This window comes from Lemur catta, chromosome 6, assembly GCF_020740605.2.
Source record: "Lemur catta isolate mLemCat1 chromosome 6, mLemCat1.pri, whole genome shotgun sequence".
Classification (NCBI taxonomy): Eukaryota; Metazoa; Chordata; class Mammalia; order Primates; family Lemuridae; genus Lemur; species Lemur catta.
In genome coordinates, this window is record NC_059133.1 from 19,804,040 (window position 1) to 19,829,794 (window position 25,755).

General features: G+C 40.5%; 1 protein-coding gene across 4 annotated transcripts in view; it reads right to left on the reverse strand.

Annotated features, from left to right (window-relative positions):
• Window positions 1-323: 323 nt before the first annotated feature.
• The window catches only part of SLC17A8 (solute carrier family 17 member 8), a 54,002-nt gene continuing 28,570 nt past the window's right edge, over window positions 324-25,755 (reverse strand). For 3 of the 4 annotated variants that reach the window (XM_045553146.1, XM_045553143.1, XM_045553144.1), the window contains 10 exons: window positions 25,128-25,246; window positions 23,179-23,293; window positions 21,389-21,476; window positions 15,535-15,621; window positions 15,028-15,167; window positions 14,744-14,893; window positions 13,598-13,730; window positions 7,711-7,821; window positions 3,411-3,538; window positions 324-1,992 (listed from right to left, as the gene is read on the reverse strand). In XM_045553146.1, the coding sequence (XP_045409102.1) occupies window positions 1,648-1,992; window positions 3,411-3,538; window positions 7,711-7,821; window positions 13,598-13,730; window positions 14,744-14,893; window positions 15,028-15,167; window positions 15,535-15,621; window positions 21,389-21,476; window positions 23,179-23,293; window positions 25,128-25,246 (1,416 nt within the window). In that variant the 3' untranslated portion in view covers window positions 324-1,647. The remainder of the gene's footprint in view (window positions 1,993-3,410; window positions 3,539-7,710; window positions 7,822-13,597; window positions 13,731-14,743; window positions 14,894-15,027; window positions 15,168-15,534; window positions 15,622-21,388; window positions 21,477-23,178; window positions 23,294-25,127; window positions 25,247-25,755) is intronic. The other variant, XM_045553145.1, reaches the window with a different exon arrangement.

Sequence of the window (25,755 nt, forward strand, 5' to 3'; positions counted from 1 at the left end):
GACTTACATGGATTAACTCATTAAAGAGACGTAAAGATGATTAATAACATAAATTGTATACTAGCAATATAAAGAATATTATTTAATAAAGAGTCAGACAATTTTTTTCCCAAGGTTATTTTTTTTAATAAAATACACTACAACTCCACTGGTACAACTAGGGACCAGAAATAAATATATGAGAAATTAGGAAAAACACTTTAATAAACTACAAGTAAACCTATAATTTTTCCATGATACTATATTTTTCTTCTGAAAGTAGAAATAAAATTTTCAAAACAAATGAACAGGAAAATAATTTTATTTTCAAATAACCCTTTACATGCCAACATTAAAATTTCAAACATATCTAGAGAATATTCATGTTACTGCCTTATGTAAAGATGAATTTTTCAACACTAACTATAGGTTTAATTGTCCCAGATGTTTTCATTTTACTATTTCCTTATATAACTACTACTACATTATCATTCCAAAGAGAGTCAGTATGAATATTTCAATCATAATTTTTTATAATTTGATCAAACTTTCTGATATAATCCCCAGCAGAAAAGGCTAAAGACATACATTTTTTAAAACACAAGACACTTTCAAGAGAATTTTACCTAGTAAAACACATGAACCTACTTATTAAATTATTAAATGTCTTAAAGGTTTATAAGTAATTTGGGACATTATTTAACCATATTCTTGATATTACAGACAGTTGAAATTTAATAAACAAGGCCTTGGTTACTCCTTTTCAGCTATTCTGACTCTCAGACTCCTGGAAATTTGGCTTTTATTCTTAGCTTTCTTTTTGTTTAATTTCAATCTCTAATATAGTATGTGACCCTTATCATTTAAAAAATTATGAGTTCACAGAACCATTTGACTCTTCGGATAATGTACGACACTAAGGGTCTTTGAATCTAGCCCCTCATGCAATGTTTGAATCCACATCAGTCCAAATGTTTCCCATCCCCCACACCTGCCAAAATAGGGAATCACCCAGAAAACCCATTACATTTTCAGTTTTCATTATTAAAAATGTCCATCCTACACTGAGCAGAAATCTTCCCTAAAATTGGTGCTTTACCAGTTTTCAGCACTGGCCCTGGGAGAATGACCTTGGGCAAGTTAATCTCTTGTTGCTTTTAGTTTCCTTAGTTGTAAAATAGGGATAAGAAATGTATGTCATAGAGGCGTGGAGATTAAATAAGACTGTTTATAAAGCACCTGGCACAGCATGGGAACCCCTCGTCCGCATAGCTGCCCTCAGAGACGTGGTGGCAACTCCTGTTCACTCTTCTCCAGGCCAAAGAGGAAGGAAATTCCCATTTCCTTCAATATTTCTTTGAATAGTATGGTATTGTTTCCCTTATTCTTCTAGTCATTCCTTTCTGAATAAGTTCAGTTCTTTAAGAAAAGGGTCAACTGCCAATCTAAAAATACATATGTATATATTATCAACTGAGGGCAGAGCAAGCTCCACACCTATAAAGTGTCATTGAAAGATTATTTCTCTTTTCTCTATTGTGGATTAAATCTCCTCCCCTCCCCCTTCCTCCTTCCAGTGTCCCCATATTTGACCTTCTGGCCAGGTGGACTATGGGGAAGGCAATAGGTATGGATACTTTCTGGTTCTAAGGTGAGAAGACACATTCATTAGGATGTGTCCGAGAAGTTTCCCTCTTCATTCTGGTAGGATGTCGGCTCTTCCTCATCCAGGGTCGCTGCCCTCTGTCCTCTCCATTCCTTCTTCCGGACCTCACAATTCTGGGTGGTGGCTCCATAAGACATCTTCTTTCTGGGACTCACAACACTCTCGTGGTTGAGTTCTGTCTCCTCGGCTAATTCATCCTGGTCGATGATTCCACATTTCTCCTCAGAGAGATTCTCAGGATCAGCCCACTCCTGTTTCTCCCCAGAAGCAAAGACCCCGTAGAAGATCACACCACTGTAGTGCACCAGCGCAGCTATGAGGAACACATTCTGCCATTCTTCACGGGTCTAAACAAGGAAAGAAAGTGCCAATTAATGTTTTAACCAAAACCAGAGATTAACAGTATGTCCTGGAGGCCTCCCCTAGGGCAAAAGCACCTGCCCACCCCAAAGGCAATGCTGTGCTTCTTTGGAGGACACGTGTCAGAAGGAGCATCTAGGATCCAAGCCTAATTTAAACGAAAAACTTAACAAAGGAAAGTTAAGCCTACAATGAACATGAAAGTTAGAAACTAGAATAAATATTAATTTTTTTAATTTAGAAAATACATTTTAAAATAAACAACATGCAAAAAATACATGTAGCACCATTGCATGGCTTTTTTAAATGCCCAAATGGGGTTTCCTCTTACATAGTAAGCTAAATTAAACTTACTTTAGGAACCCACCATTTTAAATGTCAGAGGTGTCCTCCTTGCTTGCTGTTGGAAACATGACAATATTTGAGCCATTCAAGTGCCCACCCTTGACTGCCAATAGCTTATTTATAATCATATTTTCTAGGTAAAAAACAGTAAATCAAAAAATAATGGGAATTTGTGTTTAAAGTTGGGTGAAGATAGTATGGTATCTTGGATTTAGTAGTCACGTTGCCAACCCTATCATTTCACGAACAGAGAGGGAAAACGTAGATCCTCTGCCTATAAAATCCCTAAATCCTACCTTTCTTTTCTGTCAAGAAGAAAAGTTATCTCACAGTTTCTTCTCCAAGAAGCTGGAAACATTTCTGAAGTTATATTTATAATAGCTATCCAACTAAAAAAATAATTGAGTAAGAACCCCATGGTATCAAAAAATTCTTATTTGCAGAAAGCAGCATTCCGAAACGCTTTCAGTGACAAAGATAAAGAAATCATGTGGCCTATAAATGAACTCTGGATGGATCCTGTGATCCTCCTCTACTACCCACCCTAGTCTAAATACGCAAAGGTTCAGTAACTGAGTGCCACACCCTTGTACATTCTTGGAAGGGATCATTAATGTCTTGTTTATTTTCTTCTTAACAAGGAAGTATAACAGCACTAATACTTTTATGCCAGAACATGCTAAGCAATAGATAGAAATAGGGTATAAAGTTTAATCACTTAGAATTATAAAACAATCTTGGGTAATTCATTTATCCTGAGTTGATTGCCTCAGTTTCTTCTTTGTGTCTCTAAACAGTCTCTATGGTCTTCACATCTCTTCCCCGAACTTTTATTTCTCAATTGAGAAAAGTGGAACAAAACAACAATTAGCCCCGATGCCAGCAACAAGCAATGGTTTTGAAAACAGAAGAAGAAAGAAAAGAAAAAAAGAAGTCCAACTGACTCAGTCAAGATCAAGGACAAACATTTACAGGCTGGAGCAGAACCTTGAAATCTCAAGTTTGTGTAGTGCTTCAGTCCTCCGATGCCGTAACCCACAGCCACAAAGGAGACCATTACCTTGTGCTTGGTCATTGCACCGACAATGAGGGGACAGACCATTCCAGAGAGGGTTCCCACTCCATTTGAAATGCCCATGAGAATGCTGGCGTAGCGGGGAGCAATGTCCAAGTGGTTGACATTAAAACCTACAGTGAAGCCAAAACCTCAAAATCAGAGTCAAGAATAGAATTCCAAATACATTTGGGAAAATACTTAGCTTGTCCCAACCCTCATCAATCTATTGGTTTCCTCTAGCATATGATTGATGGATATCCAGTTCCTAGACCAAGAGATTGGGTTCAAAATTGTCAGCCTCTGTCTGCACAAAGCAGCGTCGGTAGACAATGCTGCGATTAATTAGCAATGTCTGTCATGGGCTCTCCATAGGTATGGAATTAGGGCATCTGTACTTTGTAGGTTCAGAACTCCAAAATATGGTGTTTGGGGCAATACTGAAGAGCCTGCATCACATTTATTCAGAGTAAATAATCACATAATCCCATACAGTGTGACTAGAACCAAACCATGCTTCACGATAACCCACTCCTAGCTCTCTACTCACTCTTAAAAGGCAGCCATGGGTCAGCCTGCTTCAGTGGCTACATGGCATCGTGAAAAGAGGGCTTTTCTATCATAAACATTTGCACCAACATTGGCAGAACCCTCCGTAATTTATGAAATATAACTCTCATATACTTACTTGATTTATTTCTCAGTTGAGAAAATGTCTGCAAATTTGGCTTTGAATCTTATTTCCACCACATAGATGACTATTTTTTTAGCCTTTGTTTCCTCATCTCTAATATGGGGATAATATTACTGCTACTACTTACCTGTGATATGAGACTCAGGGGGAAATACGTATGTGAGAGCCCTTGGCAAGTAGCTAGGCGGCAGTAACTACCACCACCCTGCTGCTGCTGCGGCTGCTACTGCCACGCAGCTCCCTCTCTTTGAGATCTCCCATCAAAAGATGCTGCTGCTGGGAGTGGTGAAATAATAACTCACCAACACTTCACTGTTAATCTGTTTATCAGAAGGGAAGAATGAGTGGAATGAAGGTGGAGGAGTGAAGGCAGGGAAGGTCAAGGCCATGAATGAGGAAAACCTAAGGCACTGGAAGCCAATCTTGCCAGTACACTCCAGGGGTGCATTTTAGAGTCAGAAAGACCTCAGTTCTAGCCACTTAATGGAGATGCAAACCTGGACTAAGGATTTAAACTTCCTGAACCTCAGTTTCTTCATATATACTGGGATAACCACTCTTATAAAGTTGTTGTAGGAATTAAGTTAAATCACGTCTGTTAATGGCATGGTACGTACAGGTGAAAGCCAACATGCATGCTCTTTATGGGTGCTCAGCCACCTGTATTGTTTATCACCATCTTCCCTGAACTAACAAAGTGCTTGGCACATAGTAGTCACTCAGTAAATAGTTGTTTAATTAATTGCCGATTTGAACTACTGAAATTGTGGCAAGGGGGTTGCAGGTTCTGTTTATTCCTATTTTTGTTTTCCTTTGCTTGGTTTTGCTCAGCTTTTTAATTCTCTATTCTGTGCAAAGAACCCAAAAATAGGATTAAAAAATTGTGGTTGTCTCATCTGGCACATTGGGTTAGTTGGTTGGTTTTTCCTACCTCCATTCATGGAGGATTTTTGAGAAAACCTTTTTTTGGTAATAAGCATACCTCTTCTTTCAGATCAAAGTGCCAGACAATCAGAATATAAAACAGCTGCAAGATTAATTAATCTTACTATTGATTTGAATGTGATAAATACTTTATTAGAAAAGAACCCAGAGATAAGAAGCAATTAATATGATTGTTGAGTATTCTGTTCTGATACAAAGCCTGGGCATCTGTGCTCAGCTAAAGATAATATGAGAAAAGCCATTTAGGTTTCTAGCTGCACAATCCTGGCGTTCGGGGAGGGGGGAATCACTGGGAAACTGAGATATTGACTCATTTTTGTAGATGAAAAAAATTGCACACAAGCTGTTCTGTACATAGGACACTTCCCCAAACAGGCATCCCTCATCCCTTGCATCTTTGTAACCTCAGCTGTCTCAGCGCTCTTGTCTATAGTCAGCTCCTAAATTGTGCCACACAGTCTTCCCCAGCATCCATATTTGTCCCTTAGAAAGGTGACAGACAGCAGATCCTTAGGAATTATCACCCATGGCCACATTCCCTCCCACGGTGTCATTGTTGGGTCAGACAGATCTTTATTCCAATCCCAGCCCCTTAGCTTCCTTGGGCAAGTTAAGTCACGCCTCAGTTTCCTCACCAATAAAATGGATGTAGCCACACCCTTCTCATCAGGTTGCAATGGCGGTTAAAAGAGATCACGTTTATAAAGCGGCAAGCATGGAATAAGGCCTTTGAAAAAAAAGCAGCTGCTATGATTTGGAGTATTAAGTGTCTCTCTTTCTGACTGTGAAAACTGGCAATCAGAAGAAAGGAAGCAACATGAACCTGAACATTTCAATCTCCCTGGGGACAGGGTATGGATCTCTTTCATATCACAAAGTTATCTAGGCAAAGTGTTCCTCTACATCCTACTGGAAGCAAGTCATGATTGCTCTATCCTTGCCACTTGGAATGGGGCCCACCCCTAGCAGCAGTGCTGGGGAGCTTGCTAGAAGCACAGACCTTCGGTCCCGCTCTGAACCTGCATCCCCTAAGACCCCAGGGTGATTTCTATGCACAGTAAAGTCTGAGCAGCACTGGGCTGCAGTACATAATAACAGAACAATAATGGTGAATATTTATTAATTTTGTTATGCATTTGGCACTGTGCTAAGGGCTTCACATAAATAAAGCTAGGGGCTTTATTTCCACTAGAACGCAAACTTTATGAGGGTGGAATCTTCTATTTTTTTCACTGCAACATCCCCAGTGCCAAGAACAATACCTAACTCATGGGAAGTGTAAGAAAAATTATGAATTATCTCTGTTCAGCCTCCCAACAACCCTGTGCAGTTGCTGCTACAACTCTTCAATCTCTGAGCGAGAAAACTGAGGCTTGAGAATCTTAACAATTTAGCAAATGTTTTCTTTTATAAATAATGAGTAGTAAAGAAGGCCTCAAACCCAGGTCTATGCACCTCTAAACCTAAGTTCTTAGCTGAAAGCTACTTTTAACATAGACATTTTTGTCTAATTTAACTACTCATCAGTTCTATTTATTTTGATGAGTACCCTATGTCTTTGGGTAGTTTAGACCAGAGGTGCCATATTTTTTCTGTCCTGGGACATTACCACTCTATTTGATATTTAAGGCAGCCTGGAGCAATGGGAAGAGCACAGGCTTAGAGCCAGGCAAAACTGTTCCGTTCTTTTATTCTGTTGCCACCAACTGTGTCACATTAGGAAAGTACCCAATTTTTCTGAGCTTTAGGTACATATCAGTAAAATAGTGATAGTTGTACTTGCTTCACAATGTTATGAGATAGATGCAATATACGAAAACATTTCTGTAAGAAACAATTTTTATTACTACAATGTTTTAAAGAGAGACAAACAACTGAATTTTACTCTCTCACCTAGTTTTGCACAGGGAGCTTCTGAAGTCTTTCTGACCTGGCATGACTGCACCCTGGCCTCTCCCATACGGGAGGCTAGTTTACTGCTCCTGTATATCACTGACCTCCCCTGGGGTAGCCGTGACAGTGACAGGGCTTAATACACACAGGGGGCTTTGAACAGTCCCCGGCTCAGAGTCTGCGCTTGGTCAGCGTCTGCTCACATCATCATCCTTGTAACTGTGACCTGCTCTACCCTGTTCTGAAAGTCACTTCCGCCCTCTGGACCTCCTTTTTCTTGTTTGGAAAATGAAGGCAATGGAGTAGGAAAATATCTAAAGAAGTTTTTCACTCTAAAAAACAAAACCTTCTGATTCTATGACTATATGTCAAGTGACATCGTCATTTGAGCTGACATTAGTGGTTCTCTAGCAGGAGGTGAGGACTGAAAGTCACAGGAGCCTCTCTTACGGAGGGTGACCTGGGTTGAAGTGGGAAAGTCCACTTCACCCAGGACGCATGCTTGGGCCTCACAGGGGTCACTGGCATTCTGTGTCCTTTCCCATGACGAAGTAAGTGGCAACAATCCCAGCTCAACTGGGCTCCTAAGCCCAGTTCTCAGTGATCTTACAAAGTCACTCCCACTAGACGAAATTCTCTAGGCAGTGGTCCTGCTCCTTGGGAGTGGCCTGGCTACTGAAAGAAGGTTCTATTAATAAAATATCCTTGTCCTTCCTTCCTCTCAAGATGTGCTGAATCTATAGACAAGACTTGGAAACCCAAAGGACACTTTACCTGAAATAGCAAAGCCACTAAATCCTACAGCAAGCACCAGAAAGGAGATAGCCACCCCTTTGGTATGGGAAAAGCCAACCACCAGGAGTAAGGTTGCCTCCATGCCAAAACCTGCAAATGGAAACAGCAGGGGGAAAAATGTCATTTCCATGCAGCAGCCCAAGTTCATTAATTTGCCAACTAAGAATTAATCTATATTTTCACAGACCTAAGTTTTTCGTACATACATTCTGATACAGTGCTAACAATATTACCTAAGTGTTACATGACTACATGACTATGCTAATATTACCTGGGTGTTCGTGAGCTTCCTAACATTATTCTTGTGCATCTGGAACACCAAATGGTCCCAATAGGTTCCAATGATGCTTATGGGATGAGGGATGTTAATTATTCTTTGCTTCATGGGTAGTTACCACTGCCATGGCTAAATACTGAAACTTGCCGATATACTGGCAAGGATTCCCCTTTGACTACATAAGTTATGGCCTTTCACATAAAAACAAAATGACAACACTCTAATATTTATTGCCAAAAGCAACCAGAAAGCTGTAGTGAATATCTGAAACAAAAAGCAGCACCTCACCACTTGTAAAGTGTAAGTCAAAATTCTCCCATTTCAGAAGTTCACCAAGTTTTCAGGCCTCTTTAAAAAAAAAAAAAATGAGATTTTGCACAGAAAATACAGCAGAACAAAAGTACTTTCTGTTCCTTTCATTCAGAATAAGTGAGTCCAGCACAATAAAAAAAAAAATGAGGAAATTATGAAGAAGTTCCTTCTCACCAAAGAGAAAAAAAAAAAAAAAGACAACAAAACACAAGTTCAGCCAGTGGCAGACGGAAAGATGATATAAATACTGTTTCCAAGTATATGGCATGCCCTGGGAGGAGGGAGGCAATTAGTGGTGCTTCATTTGGAGACTGTGTGCTGATTCCAGACGTCTCCACATGACTGTCCCACAGTTACCTCAAAGGCAACATGCCCAAATCAAGTCTCTGTTCCCCTATTTTTTTACCCCCAAAACAAAGCAAACCACCACCATCACCATACACTTTGTTCTCCTTCTCTAAATTAATCTTCTATCCACATATATTTAGAACCCAGACTTTAGCAGAGTCAGACAGGCATGGGTGCAGATTCTACCTCAAAATCACTAATTGTGTGATCCTGAACCAGTTACTTTACCGCTTAGATTCCTTGTCCCCCAAAATAGAGATAACACTACAACATTGTAGGACATTGGAAGATGCAATGGCATTGGGTATATGAGATATTGTGCGGGGCACACGGGCACAGCTCAACGCATGGTGGCCAGAAGTCCGATGCAGAAACTTAGAATCATCTTGGACTTCTCCTTCTTCCTCAGCTTTCACATAAAAATCAGAAATATCTGTCCAATCCAACTTCCACTTCCCCCTCCTCTGCCACTGCCTCAGTCCTGGCCCTGTGGCCTCTCACCAGGACACTACAATAGCCTCTCTGGTGGTCTTCCCGTCTCATCTTCCTCTCATCCATTCGCCACACCACTGTCTTTCTAAACCACGTGACCTGATTAGTCACTCCTTTGTGAAAGCTTTTGTCAAGGGCTCCACATCATTAGTGTAGTGTAATCAGTCCCTCCTGCTGTTCCTGTGTCATCTCCTGCCAGCACTCATCTTTCTGCTTGTCACCCCATCCTGTATACAGCCCTCTGTGTGGTGGACATACAGCTCTACACGCTGTTTCTTAACCACACACATTTTCTCGTTCCTGTACATAGTCTCACATGCTGTTCTAAATGACATCTAAAGAGGATCAGATAAAATGAGGGAAGCAGTAGTGCTTTTAAAACTGTGGGTTTTCTACCATGGTACTCGTTCTTAATTTTGTTTCAATGTTTTAAATTATACATAGGGAAAAATCGCTGGTGTTTTATATACTAATTCTAAGTTTTTTCAGAGTGGCCTGTCTTAAATAACACGGCATCTGGCTGAAACTTATTTTAACACTCTCAACAAAGGTTGTACAGGAAGTTAATTCCACGCCCCCCCCCCCCCGAAGAATTAGAATGAAGACATTGTGTGAAGAATAAAACTTACAAATGATACATCAGTTCATCTGTAAGAAAAAAAATGATCTTGGCCAAATTGCCAAAAGAAGAAAAAGCATTTAAGAGCCTAAACGGTTTCTACCAACAGGTAAAGTCCTAGAGATAGGACTGTATGTCAGGAGCTTAAGGGTAAAATTTAAACTTTAGGGGTAATCAAGAGATCATTGAAAGTGAACCTGTTCAGAGTTGCCAAGAGAAGCAAAACAAGGATCTAAAGGACTAAGAAAATTTTCATTTCGTGTTAAAACAGTCTAAAGTTCACACACGCAACTGATTCAACCAGACTAGATTTTTTTTTTTTACCTCACATTTTGCACTTACTATAGGGGGAAGTGCAAGAATTTGGCATCTGTCTTTGAGCATCTGGGAAATGTGCCCTGATTCTCAAAGAACTAGAATGAAACATCACGCCTTAAGGTGAACTATTTGCTTTAAATGATTGCAATGGCACAGATCCCTTTTCTATGGAGAAGAAAAGAAGAATGTGACTGGGTCCAACAGATGTGTGATTCTTCTCAGATGAAAAATGTCCTCTGTATTTCTTTTTAGGACACATGAAGCCAACTAAAATTTTCTAGAAGAAGATGCACATGCCTTGCTATTTCTAAATCATATGCATTCTTCAGCAATGGCACAAAATTCATTTTTATGTAGTTACCGCACCTCTGTATTTAAGCAGACAACATGGGTTGTTGTGGTGTTTTTTTCTTTTTAATTTTCTATGTAGGACTCATTCGTCCTACTATGTCAAAATATTAAACAACATTAAGAGACATGTGAAGAGGTATTTTTAAAAGATAGGAGAGAGGCAAGGGAGATTCCACGTATGCATTCCTTGTTTCTGCAGAAAAAAAGATTTGCTCTCAACAGGACTTTGTTAGCAATTAAACATCTTTGAGGGTTCTCATCACCACCACACAACACCATCACTCCCAGTCAGAGAGAAACAACGCAGAGGTATTGGGGCAGATTACATATGAACAAGGAATCCCCACAAAATGTGTTCAAGAATCTTCAAGGCATCTGGGCTTAGAAGAAGTTGTGCAAATAGTGTTTAAACCCAGAACTTTCTTTCAAGTTGCTGGTTTAAAAGTGCATTTTTTTTGGTCAAGGGAAATACAGTTGAATAGCAGATATTTGTTGAATACCTCCTTTGGAAAACCTCTGGTTTTTTTTCAGTGTCTTGAACACAGGAGAAGAAAAAGGCATTCACATTCATTGAGACCCTTCTCTAGGTTGGACACCATAGTAGGTGCATTTATACATTGTTTCATTTAACTCTCATAACTAACACCTGAAGTGAATATTATTATTTGGATTTTAAAGAAGAGGAAAGTTGGCTCAGAGAATTTAGACATCTACCCACCTCTCTCCACCTCCACTGCCACCAGTTTAGTTCAAGCCACTATCTTCCCTTGACAGGACAACTGAAACAGCCTCCTACCTGGCCTCTTTTCTTTCGTGCCCTGAATTCCACTCTCCAGATTTGGAAACACTGATCATGGTTTTTTTCCCCCTACTTTAAACCATTTGCTTCCCAATGTGTTTCAAATAAAACCCATGCTCTGCATACGTCAACCAGGCCTGCCATGATCTGACCCCAGTCAAGCATTCTGATCCTATCTCCTAACACTTTCCACTTCACTCAACCATGTGGCTAGTCTTCCTTCTGTTCTCAAATATGCAACATCCATGCCTGCCTCAGGGCCACTGCACCTGCTATTCCATCTGCCTAAAACATTTTCCGGAGGGAGCTGTGATAAGGTAGCACATGATGAGTTGCCAATGAAGTCATGTGGACACATTCAGAGGGATCACTGGAGAATAACATGGCTGTAAAGAAACACAAGAGGAGTCGACTTGAGCAGAATGAGAAAGGATACATGGAGAGAACTGGGGTGAGAGGTGAGGGTGAGTGAAACTCACAGTAAAGAGAAAGGGAGTGAACAAAGCTAGAGACAAAAAGATATGTTCAGGGCCTGGGGTGGAGAGCTATTCAGCTGGAGCAGAATTTGATAATTAGAGGAGAGAGGCTTTGGCTACTGTATCAGTTTTCAATTGCTGCTGTAACAAATTACCACAAACTTAGTGGCTCAAAATAACACAAATTTATTATTGTACACATCTAGAAGCCGGAAGTCCAAAATGGATCCTACAGGGCAAAATCGAGATGTCAGTCTGCAGAAGTGCATTCCACCTGGAGGCTGCAGGAGAGAATCCATTCTTGACTTTTCCAGCTTCTAGAGTCTGCTTGCATTTCTTGACTTGCAGCTGCGGCGCTCTGACTCCTGCTTCTACCATCACGTCTCCTTCCCCAACTCTGACCCTCCTCTATCCTCTTATAAGGACCCTTGTGATTCCACTGGGCCCACCCAGATAATGCAGGATAATCTCCCCACCTCCAGAACCTCAGTTTAATCACATCTGCAAAGTCCTTTTTGACATATGAGGAAACATATTTCCAGGTTATAAGGATCATGATGTGGACATTATTCTGCCTATGACAGCTACCTTGGAGAGGACCTGAATGCAATGTCCCGGAGCTTCACCTCCTGCCACCAGAGAGCAGGCCTGCATCTGCCAACCTCAGACGCCTACACAGAAGCTCAAGCTAAGGGCAGGCCCAACATCCCTGCCTGGGAACGGCAGTCAAGCTGCTGGGAGAACAGGAGCCGACAGACTGTTCCCGGTCTCACGGGTCAGTCTTTACTCCCGAAATGCTGTGGGATCACATCACACCTGCTTCTGTGTCCCTACATATATTCCTCACTTCTAAAGGGTGACCTAACCCAGCTCATCTAGAGTCAGAGCCTCGTTCCTTCCTTTTCAACTTAATATCACAGCCGTGACCTCTTGCCCACAGGTGGCGCTATCCTTTACTTCCTACCTGCTCGAGCCGACTCCAGAGGTCGCAGCATAGAGTGACTAAGGGCATTGGCAGTGGACTCAGACAGACCTGCTATCTTGCAGCGATCTGCCGCTTGAGCAAGTCACTTTATTTTGCCTCCGTTTCCTCACTGCATATTGTGTATGTTAATAGTAATAGTATCAGCTCCACATGGTGGGTATGAGGATTAAATAAGATAATGTATGTAAAAGACTTAATTTAGTGTCTGGCACAAAAAGCATTCAATAAATGCTAATCTAAAAAGCTAAAAAGCAAAAAAGATAATAACATGGAGGAGCTAAAAACAGTGAGCTGTCATGAACATGGCAGGGGTTCCCAATTACTTTCACCTACCTCTTTGGGGAGTCACCTAATTTCCCCTTTTTCTTTACAAAACTAAAATATAAAGCAGGAACTAAATAAACCAGGAAGGAGAATGTGTGTGTGTGTGTGTGTGTGTGTGTGTGTGTGTGCACCCCATGCACAAGCAGGGGTTGGGAGGAAAGACTATTCAGAGAAAATATTTTTCTTCCGTTTCTTACCTATGGATAGGGAGAAAGGGAAGAAGGAGAAAAGGGAATAAACTACAGAAGTAAATAATAAATATGGAAGGACGTATGGAAAGGATAAACAGTAAACAGATATATAACTAGAAATCATGTTGTTTTGGCCTCAGAGGAGGTGAAAGGGACATTTCTGCAGTTGTAGGTGTGTCCTGATTTATCAGCCATCAACTAAGTTGTCACATCTCAGGTTGCTCAAGTCCAGGCTGGGTGACGACTGGGAGATGGACTTCAGGGTCTTTAAGATTGACCCCAATGATTGGACACCACCTCTAAAATAGACTCTGCACTTCCTTTCACTCTAATTCTACAAAAGCGGCTTAAGCCACCTATGAAATTCACGGTACCTCCACAGTTCATGATTTTTCTGACAGCAGTTGTGGTCAAAATTTTTCTGCTTCTTAAATAATCAGCCAGTTGTCCTCCAATAGGCACAATGATTGTCATGACCATGTGTGGGACGGCTGACAAGAGACCCACCTGGAAGGAAAAGAAACAATGAGCTATTGGTCACTACTTCTGAGAGAGGGGCTTCCTTAATTCCCACCTCCACTCCACAGCCCCCCTACCACCACCAAATTTAATTATGTGTGATCCAGAGAGGCCTGAGTATTGTCATAAATAAATGATGAATGAGCAAGCGATTTTAAGAAATTTATCTATCTTAAATAAACAATGAATAAGTGAAGGACTTTAGTCCTATCTGTCCCATTCACCAGATTGGAAACTCCTTGAGCAGAGATGACAATCATGCATCCCAGAGACCCCAGTGGCCAGCACAGAGCATAGCACATGGTGGGTAAAACACTTGGCACCCAGCGAGTGCTCACTGATGGCAGCCACCATTACCTGACTATGCTAGCTCTGCCCTGGTCACTTCTGACAGTACCTGTAGCTGTGCAGATATCCGCGTCTGCTCAGCTGCTGCTGTTTCCCTTGAAGGAAGGAGGCTTAATGCTTTTATGATGATGATTTATGTTTCACCATCCAAACCCTGCTTCCCTAAAACCCAGACACCCTAATGACAATGGCTGGGGGCATTACCAGAGTTTCTTTCTAAACCATACAAGCAATGGTTACTGCTCTCACCACCTTTTTGGAGAGAGGGGTGGTCTGCAAAATTAGCTGGAAGGCTCTTACTGCTACTCACTAAGTAGTTTATAGGAAAAGAAGAAAACCCGCACCCTCAAATCTTTTTATCCTTGCCTAATATGCAGTCCTTGAGTTAGCTTCAAAAACACTTTCAGGTTGGGTAAAACATAAATCTTTAAAAGCAGCTTAATACAGCTCTGATCCTTACTAAGAAGAAATTCAATAGCTATGTATGTATACTTTGCACAGAGTGCATAACTTGTCTGACCTCCAGGCTAGTAGGTGTCCTACAACTGTTATGAATTATGATCAGCAATTTAATTGTTTTATTACACAAAGATATTCTTGGTAGAATCAAGAGATTTAAAGTTCAAGACTATTTGAAGCATCTGTGTATTTACCTTACTTATTGCAAATCCAAAGACCTCTTCAAAATAAGCAGGCTGACTTATTAAGAGCAAATAAAAGGTCCAGCTTCTGCAAAAATTTGCCACAATGATTGCATAAACCGGCAATGATGTGAAAAATCTTCTCCATGGAGTATTGAATTTCTAGGGAGGAAAAATACCATGAGATTTTTAGTGAAGCTATTGACATCTTTTTCTTATAAGAAGACAACACAGTCACTAAGAGAAATACTTATAAAAAAAAAGAGGCAAGTCTTCATCCACCCATTTATACTTACACTTAGACTAACCAAGTTGGCTCCTTCTCCTATGGTTGTCTCTATGTAGGTCCTCTCCTCATTGGATATCGTTGGATGAGCCGCTGGGCACTCATAGGCCTGCAACAGCCAAAACATGTACCAAATAATCCCAAACATACCTGAAGTTAAAAAAAAAAAAAAAAAAAAAGGCTTGATGATATGGTCTCATTTTTTCCATCTTGAAATTTTTCAATATTTACAATATTCCCAAATAACAATATTTCAGTGAGGAAAAAGTATTTTGTTGATTTTCCTGGTGTTATTAACTGGAATTTACAGAAAGATAATGTTCTGCTTGTGGTAGAAAAAAAAGTCAACTTTAATATAAACATTAAAGGAATCGCAAGGTAGACCAATATTCCATTATATGATAAATTTGTCCTGGAAATCTCCATTTTCATGTAATAAACTTTTAGCCAAACACTTATAAGGTAAAATACCATCTCTATGAGTCACCATGTGAACTCATGAAGTCAAATCACTCACCATAAATATAAAAGACCGAGGACCATCCAATGTACTGCACCAACACCCCAGCCAGGGGCATGGCAACCACGGCCCCTGCATAGGAACCTGGAACGAGAAAAGATTGAGGGAAATTCCCCGATCACCATGCAAGCTTTTCAACCCATTTAGAGTTCATGTGGCAAATCCAGAGACGAATAAAACTGAGCAGGAGTCAGACCGCCTCTGTGCAGGGACCGCGGATGGATTAGACAAAGATTGCTCAGGCACCACAATTTGGAACTGCATGAGAAAATGAAATCAGAAGATGAGAAAAATCTAAGAGAAATTTTGAAAATTCAACCAGGCACAATATTGGGTGCTGAAGATAGCAAGCAAAGGAACATGTAGAATCCGCCTTTCAAAGCTCATTGTTGGATTTTCACCCAGGTCTTTAAACGAGAGACATCAAACTATTAAAAGGATCATGCTTTTTATTGTCTTGATATAAAAAATTGGGAAACAAATTCCAGGATGGCAGAAGGACTGCTGTCTCCATTCACCTCCAGAATGGGTACATTTTTAAGTCTATTTCTTACTTTGTAAATACTTAACTTTGTAAATACTTACCTGTGTGTGGATGTTTATCTTGTCTAGACAAGATAATGAGGGCTAGAGGCAGTGACCTGACCTCCACCATCCTCTGCAGCTGCAGGATATCTGGTAGGGAAATACGAGCCCTGCAAACTCCCAATAAATATTAACTGCATTGAAAAGTAACTATCTGAAATTCCCAACCCCAGAATCAATGAAAAAATTCTTGCTTCAGAAAAAGTGAGCGATGAAAGCAAATTCTGTATCCCAGAATCCACTGCTAAGGAAGAGCTTTAAGAAAAGGGAGTTTGGGGATCTTCCAGAGAAATAGATTAAGTCACATCCTTCCAACCTGGGCCTGACCCTCTGTGAAAGGTCCGACCTGGGCTCTGGAATCTGAACATCATGACACCTGAGGAAGTCGAGGGACTCATTTTCCTCAGAGATAAGATGGGAATGAAATATCTATCTCATGCTGTTGTTTTGAGGGTGAAATAAACTATGTATGTGAAGATGCTTTGTAAGCTACAAAGGGTTACACAAATGCCATTATCTACAGAATGACAAAGCACTTTGAAAAAATAAAAAACCTCAGAATTCCTCAAACCAATAAGGCAAGCCCTCAGGGCACATGTTTAGACCAGACTATGGGTCCGACTGCTGCGGGAGCAGAGGAGGTGGTCTTCTTCCCCAGGCCAGTACCCTGAGAGTGGGAGGTGGGGCAGGGGAGGGTCTGTTTTAGGTGATGCAAAGGAATGCCTGAGACAGGGAGGGTTGGAGAAAAACCACCACCTACGAATGCATTAGTGCTTTCTAGGTGTCAAGTACTGTGCTAAGTATTCTGTACTCATGATTTTATTTAACCCTCTTCCACCTGGGGAGGTGGGTACCAATATTATCCCCATTTTACAAGGAGAAAGCAAGACTGGGAGGGAAGTAGATTTTGCCTGAGGTCGCATAGGTGTTAAGTGACAGGGTTCCCAGTCAGGAGCCGGGTCTGTGGGACACCAAAGCCCTTACTCGCATTTAATAATTCAGTCCTGTCTCCTTCACTCAAGAATGCCCAATAATTCCCCATAGCAAGAAGTATTCTTTCACTGGGGAAACTACAGCGTGACCTAATCGGCCCTTCTTCTTATCGGGAAAATTCTTCCTCGTCCTTTCAGACATGGCTCCAGTATCAGCTCCTCTCACTCCCAGCCCCTTGAGCAGACCCCAACAGGGCACTCAGCAGTGCTGTCCCCACCCCGCCCCGTCCCCTGGGCCCCCAAATAATCACTGAATGGTATGGGGAGGGGGAGCAGCAGAATTGGGGGAGGAAAGGGTCCCCAGTTCTGTCCTCACTAGCCGTGATAATTTAAATCTTTCTTTCCTCCCTGAGCCTCAGTTTCCTCAACTATAAAACCATGGGGTGCCCCTACCCTTCGAATTACAGTGCCTTTTGAGATTAAGAATTGATTAGCCCCAAGCCTGGGTGTTCTTCTAATGACATTTTCCCTTGGCTGTTCTTTGAAACCAAGGCCACACCTTAGCTGGAAAATGTAATAAGGCCTGTGTCCTTGATCAGGTAACTTTCCCTGAGAGTCAAATAATTTCTCAAATCAGCCCTTTTAGGGCTATAAAGACACACTAAGAATGGGGAGTGGCAGCTTGTCATTCTCATCTTGCTGACAAATCAAAATGAAAAGCCTTCCAACAAATTAACCATCCAAAGTAAGAAAGGTCAAGGATCTAACAATCCACAAGGTCAACTGGGGTAAGGTCTTATCCTCTGCTAGAGTTGGTGTTAACATAGTGGTGGGGGTGGAGATGCTCTTGAACTGCAAACAAGAAGCCAGAGATGTTTTCTAAGGACAGGAGAGGCTAAAGAAGTAAAGACATCTCAGCTGTGCATGCAATGCCAAACTAGGAACAAAATAGGCACATTAGTGAACATTTCATGCCAAACTCCCAGGAATACCTTGTTGTTATTATTATTATTATTATTATTATTTAAAGGAGGTAAAGGGGGAGCAGGAAGAGATAAATAAAAACATTCACAGAAATAAAGAAGAAGCTTTATTTCTTCCCTTAGCAAAGAAGTACAGGTTAGCTTGTCTTAGGAAAGGCATGCTAGCTTGAACAATCAGACAGAACTAAGTTCCAATCCTTACTGCTCAGGCCACATTGTGACTTTTGTGGCCTAAGGCAGCAGTCCTCAACCTTTTTGACACCAGAGACGGGTTTCATGGAAGACAATTTTTCCACCAACAGGGGAGGAGGGGTATGAGGTGGGAATGGGGAGCTCAGGCGCTGATGCCAGCCATGGGGAGCAGCTGTAAATAAAGATGAAGCTTCGCTCTCTTGCCCGCTGCTCACCTCCTGCTGTGTGGCCCAGTTGGAAGTTTCATGGAAGATAATTTTTCCACTTTGGTGGAGGGGGGTGGTAGGCGGAGCTGGGGGGGAGGTGGAGCTGGCTCTGCAGCCCGGTTCCTAACAGGACACAGACCAGTACTGGTCCATGGCCTGGGGTTGGGGATCATTTTCCTCATTAAAAAAAAAAAAAAATTAAATATATTTTACAACTGTGTTGATGGCAGCAGCATGAGTTGTCCTTTTGCTGTTGTTGATTGGTAGCTAAGTGACCACTTCAGAACACTGATTACTCCCAGTCACACACAGAGGGGCCAGTCCCAAAGGGGTGGCTTCGACTGACGCAGCCTTAGCAAGGTGAAGTTTGAAGACCCAGGAATTAAAGTCACATCATTATGTGGAGGCCTCTCATTTACTTTCAGGTAAGATTGATGGTCTCCATTTCATATTTACCTGGAATATAATGGCAAAAATTAATTAAAATGTCTGTATGACAGGGTGTATGGGGCAGTAGTATGTAGTAGGGAAAGTTCCAGATCAAAAATCAGGCGGTCTTGCTCTAGCTCCGTGACCTTGGGCAAATCACTGAACTTTAGTTTTCATATAAAAGAAGAGGAGTAGGGAGCTTGATGATCCCATCTCCCCCATTTTTGCTCTTCGCAAATGTCATTTGCTGGCTAATCCAACTACCACTTCCAACCCCTTTTCTCTTCCCCTTCTCTCCAAAGAGGCTGGAAAAGTGAGGCACTTGCTCTCTTAGCCTCCTCTAATTAGGGCCAAGGAAATTTAAGTAGAAGCCTGATAGGGAGCTTTGGGAAAGCTTTTTGCTTTGCACATGGAATAAGCAGGAGGGTAAAAGCTACCACTCTGAAGACAGCAGAGCAGAAAGTCAGAAGAAGTCCTGGATAGACCACTGAGCAGCAGACCCAAGACCAGCAACCACTCACCTTTGGAATTATGTGACAAAAAATAGACTCTCTTTAAAGACACGCCAGTTGCCAATAAACATATGAAAAAATGCTCACTAATCATCAGAGAAATGCAAAATTAAAACTACAATGAGATACCCTCTCACACCAGTGAGAATGGCTATTATCAAAAAGTCAAATAACCTAGGAAAATACTTACCTAAAGAGGTGAAAGATCAGTAAAAAACACTGATGAAAGAAATCATTGAGTATACAAACAAATGGGAAAACATCCCATGCTCATGGATTAGAAGAATCAACGTTGTTAAAATGTCCATACTGTCCAAAGTGATTTAAAGATTCAATGTGATTCCCATAAAAATACCAACATCATTTTTCACAGCTCTAGAAAACACAATCCTAAACTTTATATGGAACAAACAAACAAACAAAAGCCCAAATAGGCAGAGCAACCCTAAGCAAAAAGAACAAATCTGGAGGCATCACGTTACTGGACTTCAAATTATTCTACAAGGTTATAGTAACGAAAACAGCATGGTACTGGTATAACGGTAGATACATATAGACCAATAGAACAGAATAAAGAACCCAGAAATAAAACCATATAACTATTATGAACTGATTTTTGACAAAGTAGACAAAAGTATACACTGGCAAAAGGACACCCTATTCAGTAAACGTTGATGGGAAAATTGGATAGCCACTTGCTATCCAAGAATGAAACTGGATCCCTATCTCTCACCATACACAAAAGTTAACTCAAGATGGATTAAAGACTTAAATGCAAGACTTGTAACTATAAAAATTCTAGAAGAAAACATAGGAAAAACTCTTCTGGACATTGGTCTAGGCAAGGAATTTATGACTAAGACCTCCAAAAGCAAATACAGCAACAACAAAAATAAATAAATGGGACTTGCTTAAACTAAAAAGTTTCTGCATGGCAAAGTTAACAGTCAACAGACTAAATAGACAACCTACAGAATGGGAGAAAATATTCACAAATTGTATATTCGAAAAAAGGCTAATATCCAGAATCTACAAAGAACTCACACAAATCAGCAAGATAAAAACAAATAACCACATCAAAAAATGGGCAAAAGACATAAAGAGATGTTTTTCAAAAGTAAATAGACAAATGGCCAACAAACATATGAAAAAGTGCTCCATATCACTAATTATCAGAGAAATGCAAATTAAAACCATAATGAGCTATCACCTTATCCCTGTCATAGTGGCCATTAATAAAAAGTCAAAAAACAATAGATGTTGGTGTGGATGTGGTGAAAAGGGAATGCTTTTACACTATTGGTGGGAATGTAAGTTAGTATAACCTCTATGGAAAACATGGATATTCCTCAAATAACTAAAAGTAGACCTACCATTCCATTCGTCAGTCCCACTAGTGGGTATCTAGCTACTCAAAGGAAAACAAGTCATTTTATAAAAACGACACCTGTACCCAAATGTTTATGACAGCACAATTCACAACTGCAAAAACATGGAATCAACCTTAAATGCCCATCAACTGATGAGTGGATAATGTGGTATATATATATACCATGGAATACTACTCAGCCATAAAAGAGAATAAAATCATGTCTTTTGTAGCAACATAATGGAACGAGAGGCCATTATCTTAAGTGAAAAAACTCAGAAACAGAAAGTCAAATACTACATGTCCTCGCTTACAAGTGAGAGCTACATAATGTGTACACATGGACATCAAGAATGGAATAATGGACATTAGAGACTTGGAAGGGTGAGAGAGGGTGGGAGGGAGGCTGAGGATGAAAAAATACTTAATGGGTACAATGTACACTATTCAGGTGATAGTTACATTAAAAAGCCCAGATTCACAAATACACACTATGTCCATGTGACAAAACTGCACTTGTACCCCCTAAATCTACATATACATTTTTAAAAGACTCTTTATAAGGCCCTTGGTAGGGTTTTTCAGCTACTTGAAGCCAAAAGGCATTCCTAAATGAACCTAGTTATAATTCTAATACACTTACCACAAAAAGAAGTTGTGGCCAGTCGACTTCTCTCCAAAGGTGGTGCCCACTTACTCCACATCCCATGGCAGGCTGGGTAGGTCACACCCTGGCAGAAGAGTTGGAAATAGATTATTTGATTTGACTCCAGTTTGTGTTTGTGTTTAAAACATGGATGTTGCTTCTTTACACAGAGTACAATACAGAAGTCTAATTTATTGACACTGCTGTAGATTGAATGTTTGTGCCCCGCAACAAAATTTATATGTTAAAATCTAATCCCCAATCTGATGGGGATTATCAGCAAGAAAGGTATCTGGAGATGGGTTTTTGGGAGATGATTAGGTTATAAGGGTGAAGCCCTCATGAATGGGATGGGTGCCCCTATAAAAGAGACCCCACAGAGCTGCCAGTGCCTTGATCTTGGACTTCTCAGCCTCCAAAACTGTAAGAAATAAATTTCTGCTGTTTATAAGCTACCCAGTTTATGGTATTCTGTTATAAAAGCCCAAAAGGACAAAGACAGTCACTAAATAGCATGATTCAGTTATTTCTGACTCACAGTACAGATGCTGAAATTCAAGTACAATTCAAATGTAAGCATAGTGGGGAATGAGAGAAAAGGTCTTTACATTTATATTTCATATTGTTATAGAAAATCAGTGTAGGAAGGTACTTCCACAGTCGGTCGGTCCATCCTCTCATTTCAAGGTACAGAACAGAAGCTGAGACTTAGGGCCATTAAGTGAATACAGCTTAGTCTCCATGGCTGCTAATATCACATTCTTTCCACCACACCAGTCTTTCCCAAAGTGTGGTGTATGTCCCTCGTGGGACTAGAGTTGGATTTGAGGTGCTATAACAACCTAGATTCCTAATTATAATTATTATGTATATTCTAATATGCTTCAGAAAAAATGTATTAATAACTAGCACATCAAACCCATGATTTCAAAAATATTGTTGTTTTGAATAAGGGTTTTTTTTTTGTTTGTTTTAAGTGAGTTGAACTAGGAAAAAACAATAATCAAATAATAGGACATATTGTACGTGGACATAACAAAGTGATGGAGGTTAAAAGTGAATGACTGAGTTTGGGAAACATTGCTTTACTGAGTTTGGCAAACTATGGCCCAGTTTGGCTCACCATCTGTTTTTGTATAGCCCACAAAGCAAGAATGGTTTTTAAATTTTTCAGTGATGAGAAAAAAATAACAAAGGAATAATAATATTTCATGGCATATGAAATTCAAATTTCAGTTTCCAAAAAGTTTTATTGAAACATAATGACACCCATTTGTATCCATATTGTCCCTGGCTGCTTTTGCTCTGGAACAGCAGACTTGGATCCTTGCAACAGGGGCCAAAATATTTACCTTCCAGCTCTATATCATGCTGTTGCCTTCACCGAGTTAAATCTCCACATCAAGAGATTTGTTAATAAATCCGTTGGAAATTTACAGATTTATTAATAAATCCATTTAAATTGCTTTAGTTAGTGGAAAGAGCCCTTGCTATGTGAACTGTAGGTTCAGGCTTCAGTTTCATCATCTTTTAAAATGAAGGGGATTGGATTAGATTACTTCTAAGATCATTATGGAATGGTCCTTCGTTGTGTATAAATATAAAATCACACAAGGCATTTGGATTAAAATATTTGTAATTGCAGCCATAACCAGAGAGCCGAGACAGCAGGACAAGCTGGAAGGTAGGAAAAACTGAGCAAAGGAGGTTTTCTTCAGGAGCTGAATTTTCCAAAGGACCGTGCTGTCTCGAGCAACATGGAAAACTGTAAGGAAAGTGTCTCCTACCTCCACTAGACCTTGCAAAATTCTGACACACATGACACATCCGTAATGCACTCTGGCCGCAGAAGGAATGAACATGTTCAAAGTCGATGTTAAGAAGATGGCGGCTCCAAAGACCCTGAGAGACCAAAGCACTGTGTTATTGGACAGGTCTGCTGATGGATGTGGCACTACACTTAAATCCCAGACACAAACCTAACAATTCATGATCGCTCCCGGTGGAAATTAATAGAAATTAATTTAGGGAAATAAATGTTGTGTTAGGGTCTGGTGTGCCCTGAGCTGCACTGTGGGCTGCTTTGACTCCCAAGTTCAGTTTCAGGACCAATTACGGACACATATTTGGCAGCACATTATGCCCTGCCTGGCTGATGCCTTAGAAGGTTGGAGACTGACCAGGCTGAGATGAGCTTGCTGCAGACCCACCGTTCTGCCCGGCTCCACCCAACACACCCTTCCTATTATCTCATGACTTCTGCATGTTGGAGGTGGTGTCTCCTGTTTCCCAGAGCTGCTCTCTGTTTCCCAGAAAGCGATACTGACTAGCCAAGAAGCATCTTGTGTCCTGGGACCAACCAAGCACAAAGCAGGTTGTGTACCTGCCTTAGGCCCAGCACCACCGGCCTTCTCCTTCCTGCCTGGCCCAGGGCGTCCTGGGACAAGAGAACAGGCAGCATGTTCTCCCCTTCACACACACGCTAATGATGCTTCAGCCCTTTTTACATGCTGGGAAATCAGATTACATGCGATTTCATTTTAGGGCAGAGGTGTAAGCAGTAACCGAGGAGACCATAGCAGCCAATATTTTATCACTTTTTAAAAAGAATGCATTAGGTAAGTAACAATAAGTAAAAGACACAATTTAGACAAGAACATAAGTAAATACAGTTGTGCTTATACATACTTAGATCTTACCATAGTAGCTTTCAAACTTTTTGACCTTGACCCATGAACAAAATATATTTTACATTGCAACCTCATACTCATGCACACAAATGTAACTGAAACAAGTTTCAAAAACCATTATTTACCATTCTCTGAGTGCAATGCACTCAGATGTTTTCAACTCAGTTTTATTCTTTTTGATTATCTTCTCTTCTATTTCTCTCACTTTTTTTTAAATGCTCGTTGGTAAATCACTATACTGATTTCATAACCATCGAATGAGTTACGTTTTAGAATTTGAAAAACGCTGCTTTATAAAATGTAATGCAGTTCACAAAATCCATTTATGTAAAGTCCTATGAGAAATACAACTGGAAGAGACCTGGAGATACTTAGTTCACTCCTTTTTTGGTACACGATGCATTCTACAACATCTCCCCCAAGTGGCCATCCTCTTGCTTGAATACCTCTAGCAACAGAGAACTCACTGCTTATTGAGACAGCTCATTCTGTTCTTAGACACTTTCAATTGCTCAAACACCTGCTATAGAGTCTCAAGGACATTAAAGACACGCCTTGCTATCTGGACACAAGCCCCTACTACTCATATGACAAAACCTTTTTGGTACTGGGCAATATTAACACAAGTGCATAGGATTACAGAACATCATTGGCCAGAGGGAACTGAAACAAAATTTAGTCCAATGTTTAATCTCACAGATGAGGAAACTGAGGCCCAGAAAAGGAGGGAAAGTGACATGATAGAGGCCACCCAATGAGCTAGTTAGGGGCCAGGAACCATTTCTCCTGATTCAGAGGCAATTGCTCTTATTAGCACACAATTGCTTAAAGAGTTGCAAGGTAAATTCAATTGGAAGAAAAAATACAGAAAAAGAGACACTTAAGAATAGGGTCATTTGGGATCAATACCTGTGAATCACATCTATTGAGATGGCTCCTGTTTTTCATTCTGCACCCTCAAATTGAGGGCTGACCAGGCAGGTTTTATAAAGGCAAAAGCCATATTATAACCTACATAGCACTCATTTTATATCAGTTTATCTTACCTGTTAGCAGCAAACTTGTTTGAAATGAAACCACCTGGAATTTGTGTCACAATGTAACCCCAGAAAAATGATCCATGGATAAGGCCCACTGTCTCTGGATCCCAGTTAAACTGTGCTGTCTGGAAATGAGAAATCAGATACGTTGTATTTGTTAGAAAACACTTGGCCACCCTTTTTCACCAACAGTCCTACACAATAACCTGAAGAAGTCCTTCTGTCATTCAACAAATTGATGGAGGGCATCCTGCATACTTGGAATATAGCAGTGAACAAAACAAAGTCCTGCTCCCATAGATCTCACCTTCTAGTGAGAAAGAGATATGTACAAATTTGAATAAATATGTATCTATCTGTACACCAAGTAGTGATGAGTGTTAAAGAGAAAATAAAGCATCTTGTGAAGAAAACAAAAAATAAGTTCTTGGGTTACTAAGTTATTTGCTAAGTTATTCAGACACCAGTTGAATGACAGCACAAAGGGAATCAGAATCTCAAGTCTCTCATTTTTGGGGGAAGATAATAAAACCCATTCTACCTACCCATAGGATGTGTGGGGATAAATGGCATGAGTATTTCTGGTAAGTTATCCTTCTGCTTAGAGATTTTGCATGTAACATAGTGCCTGGAA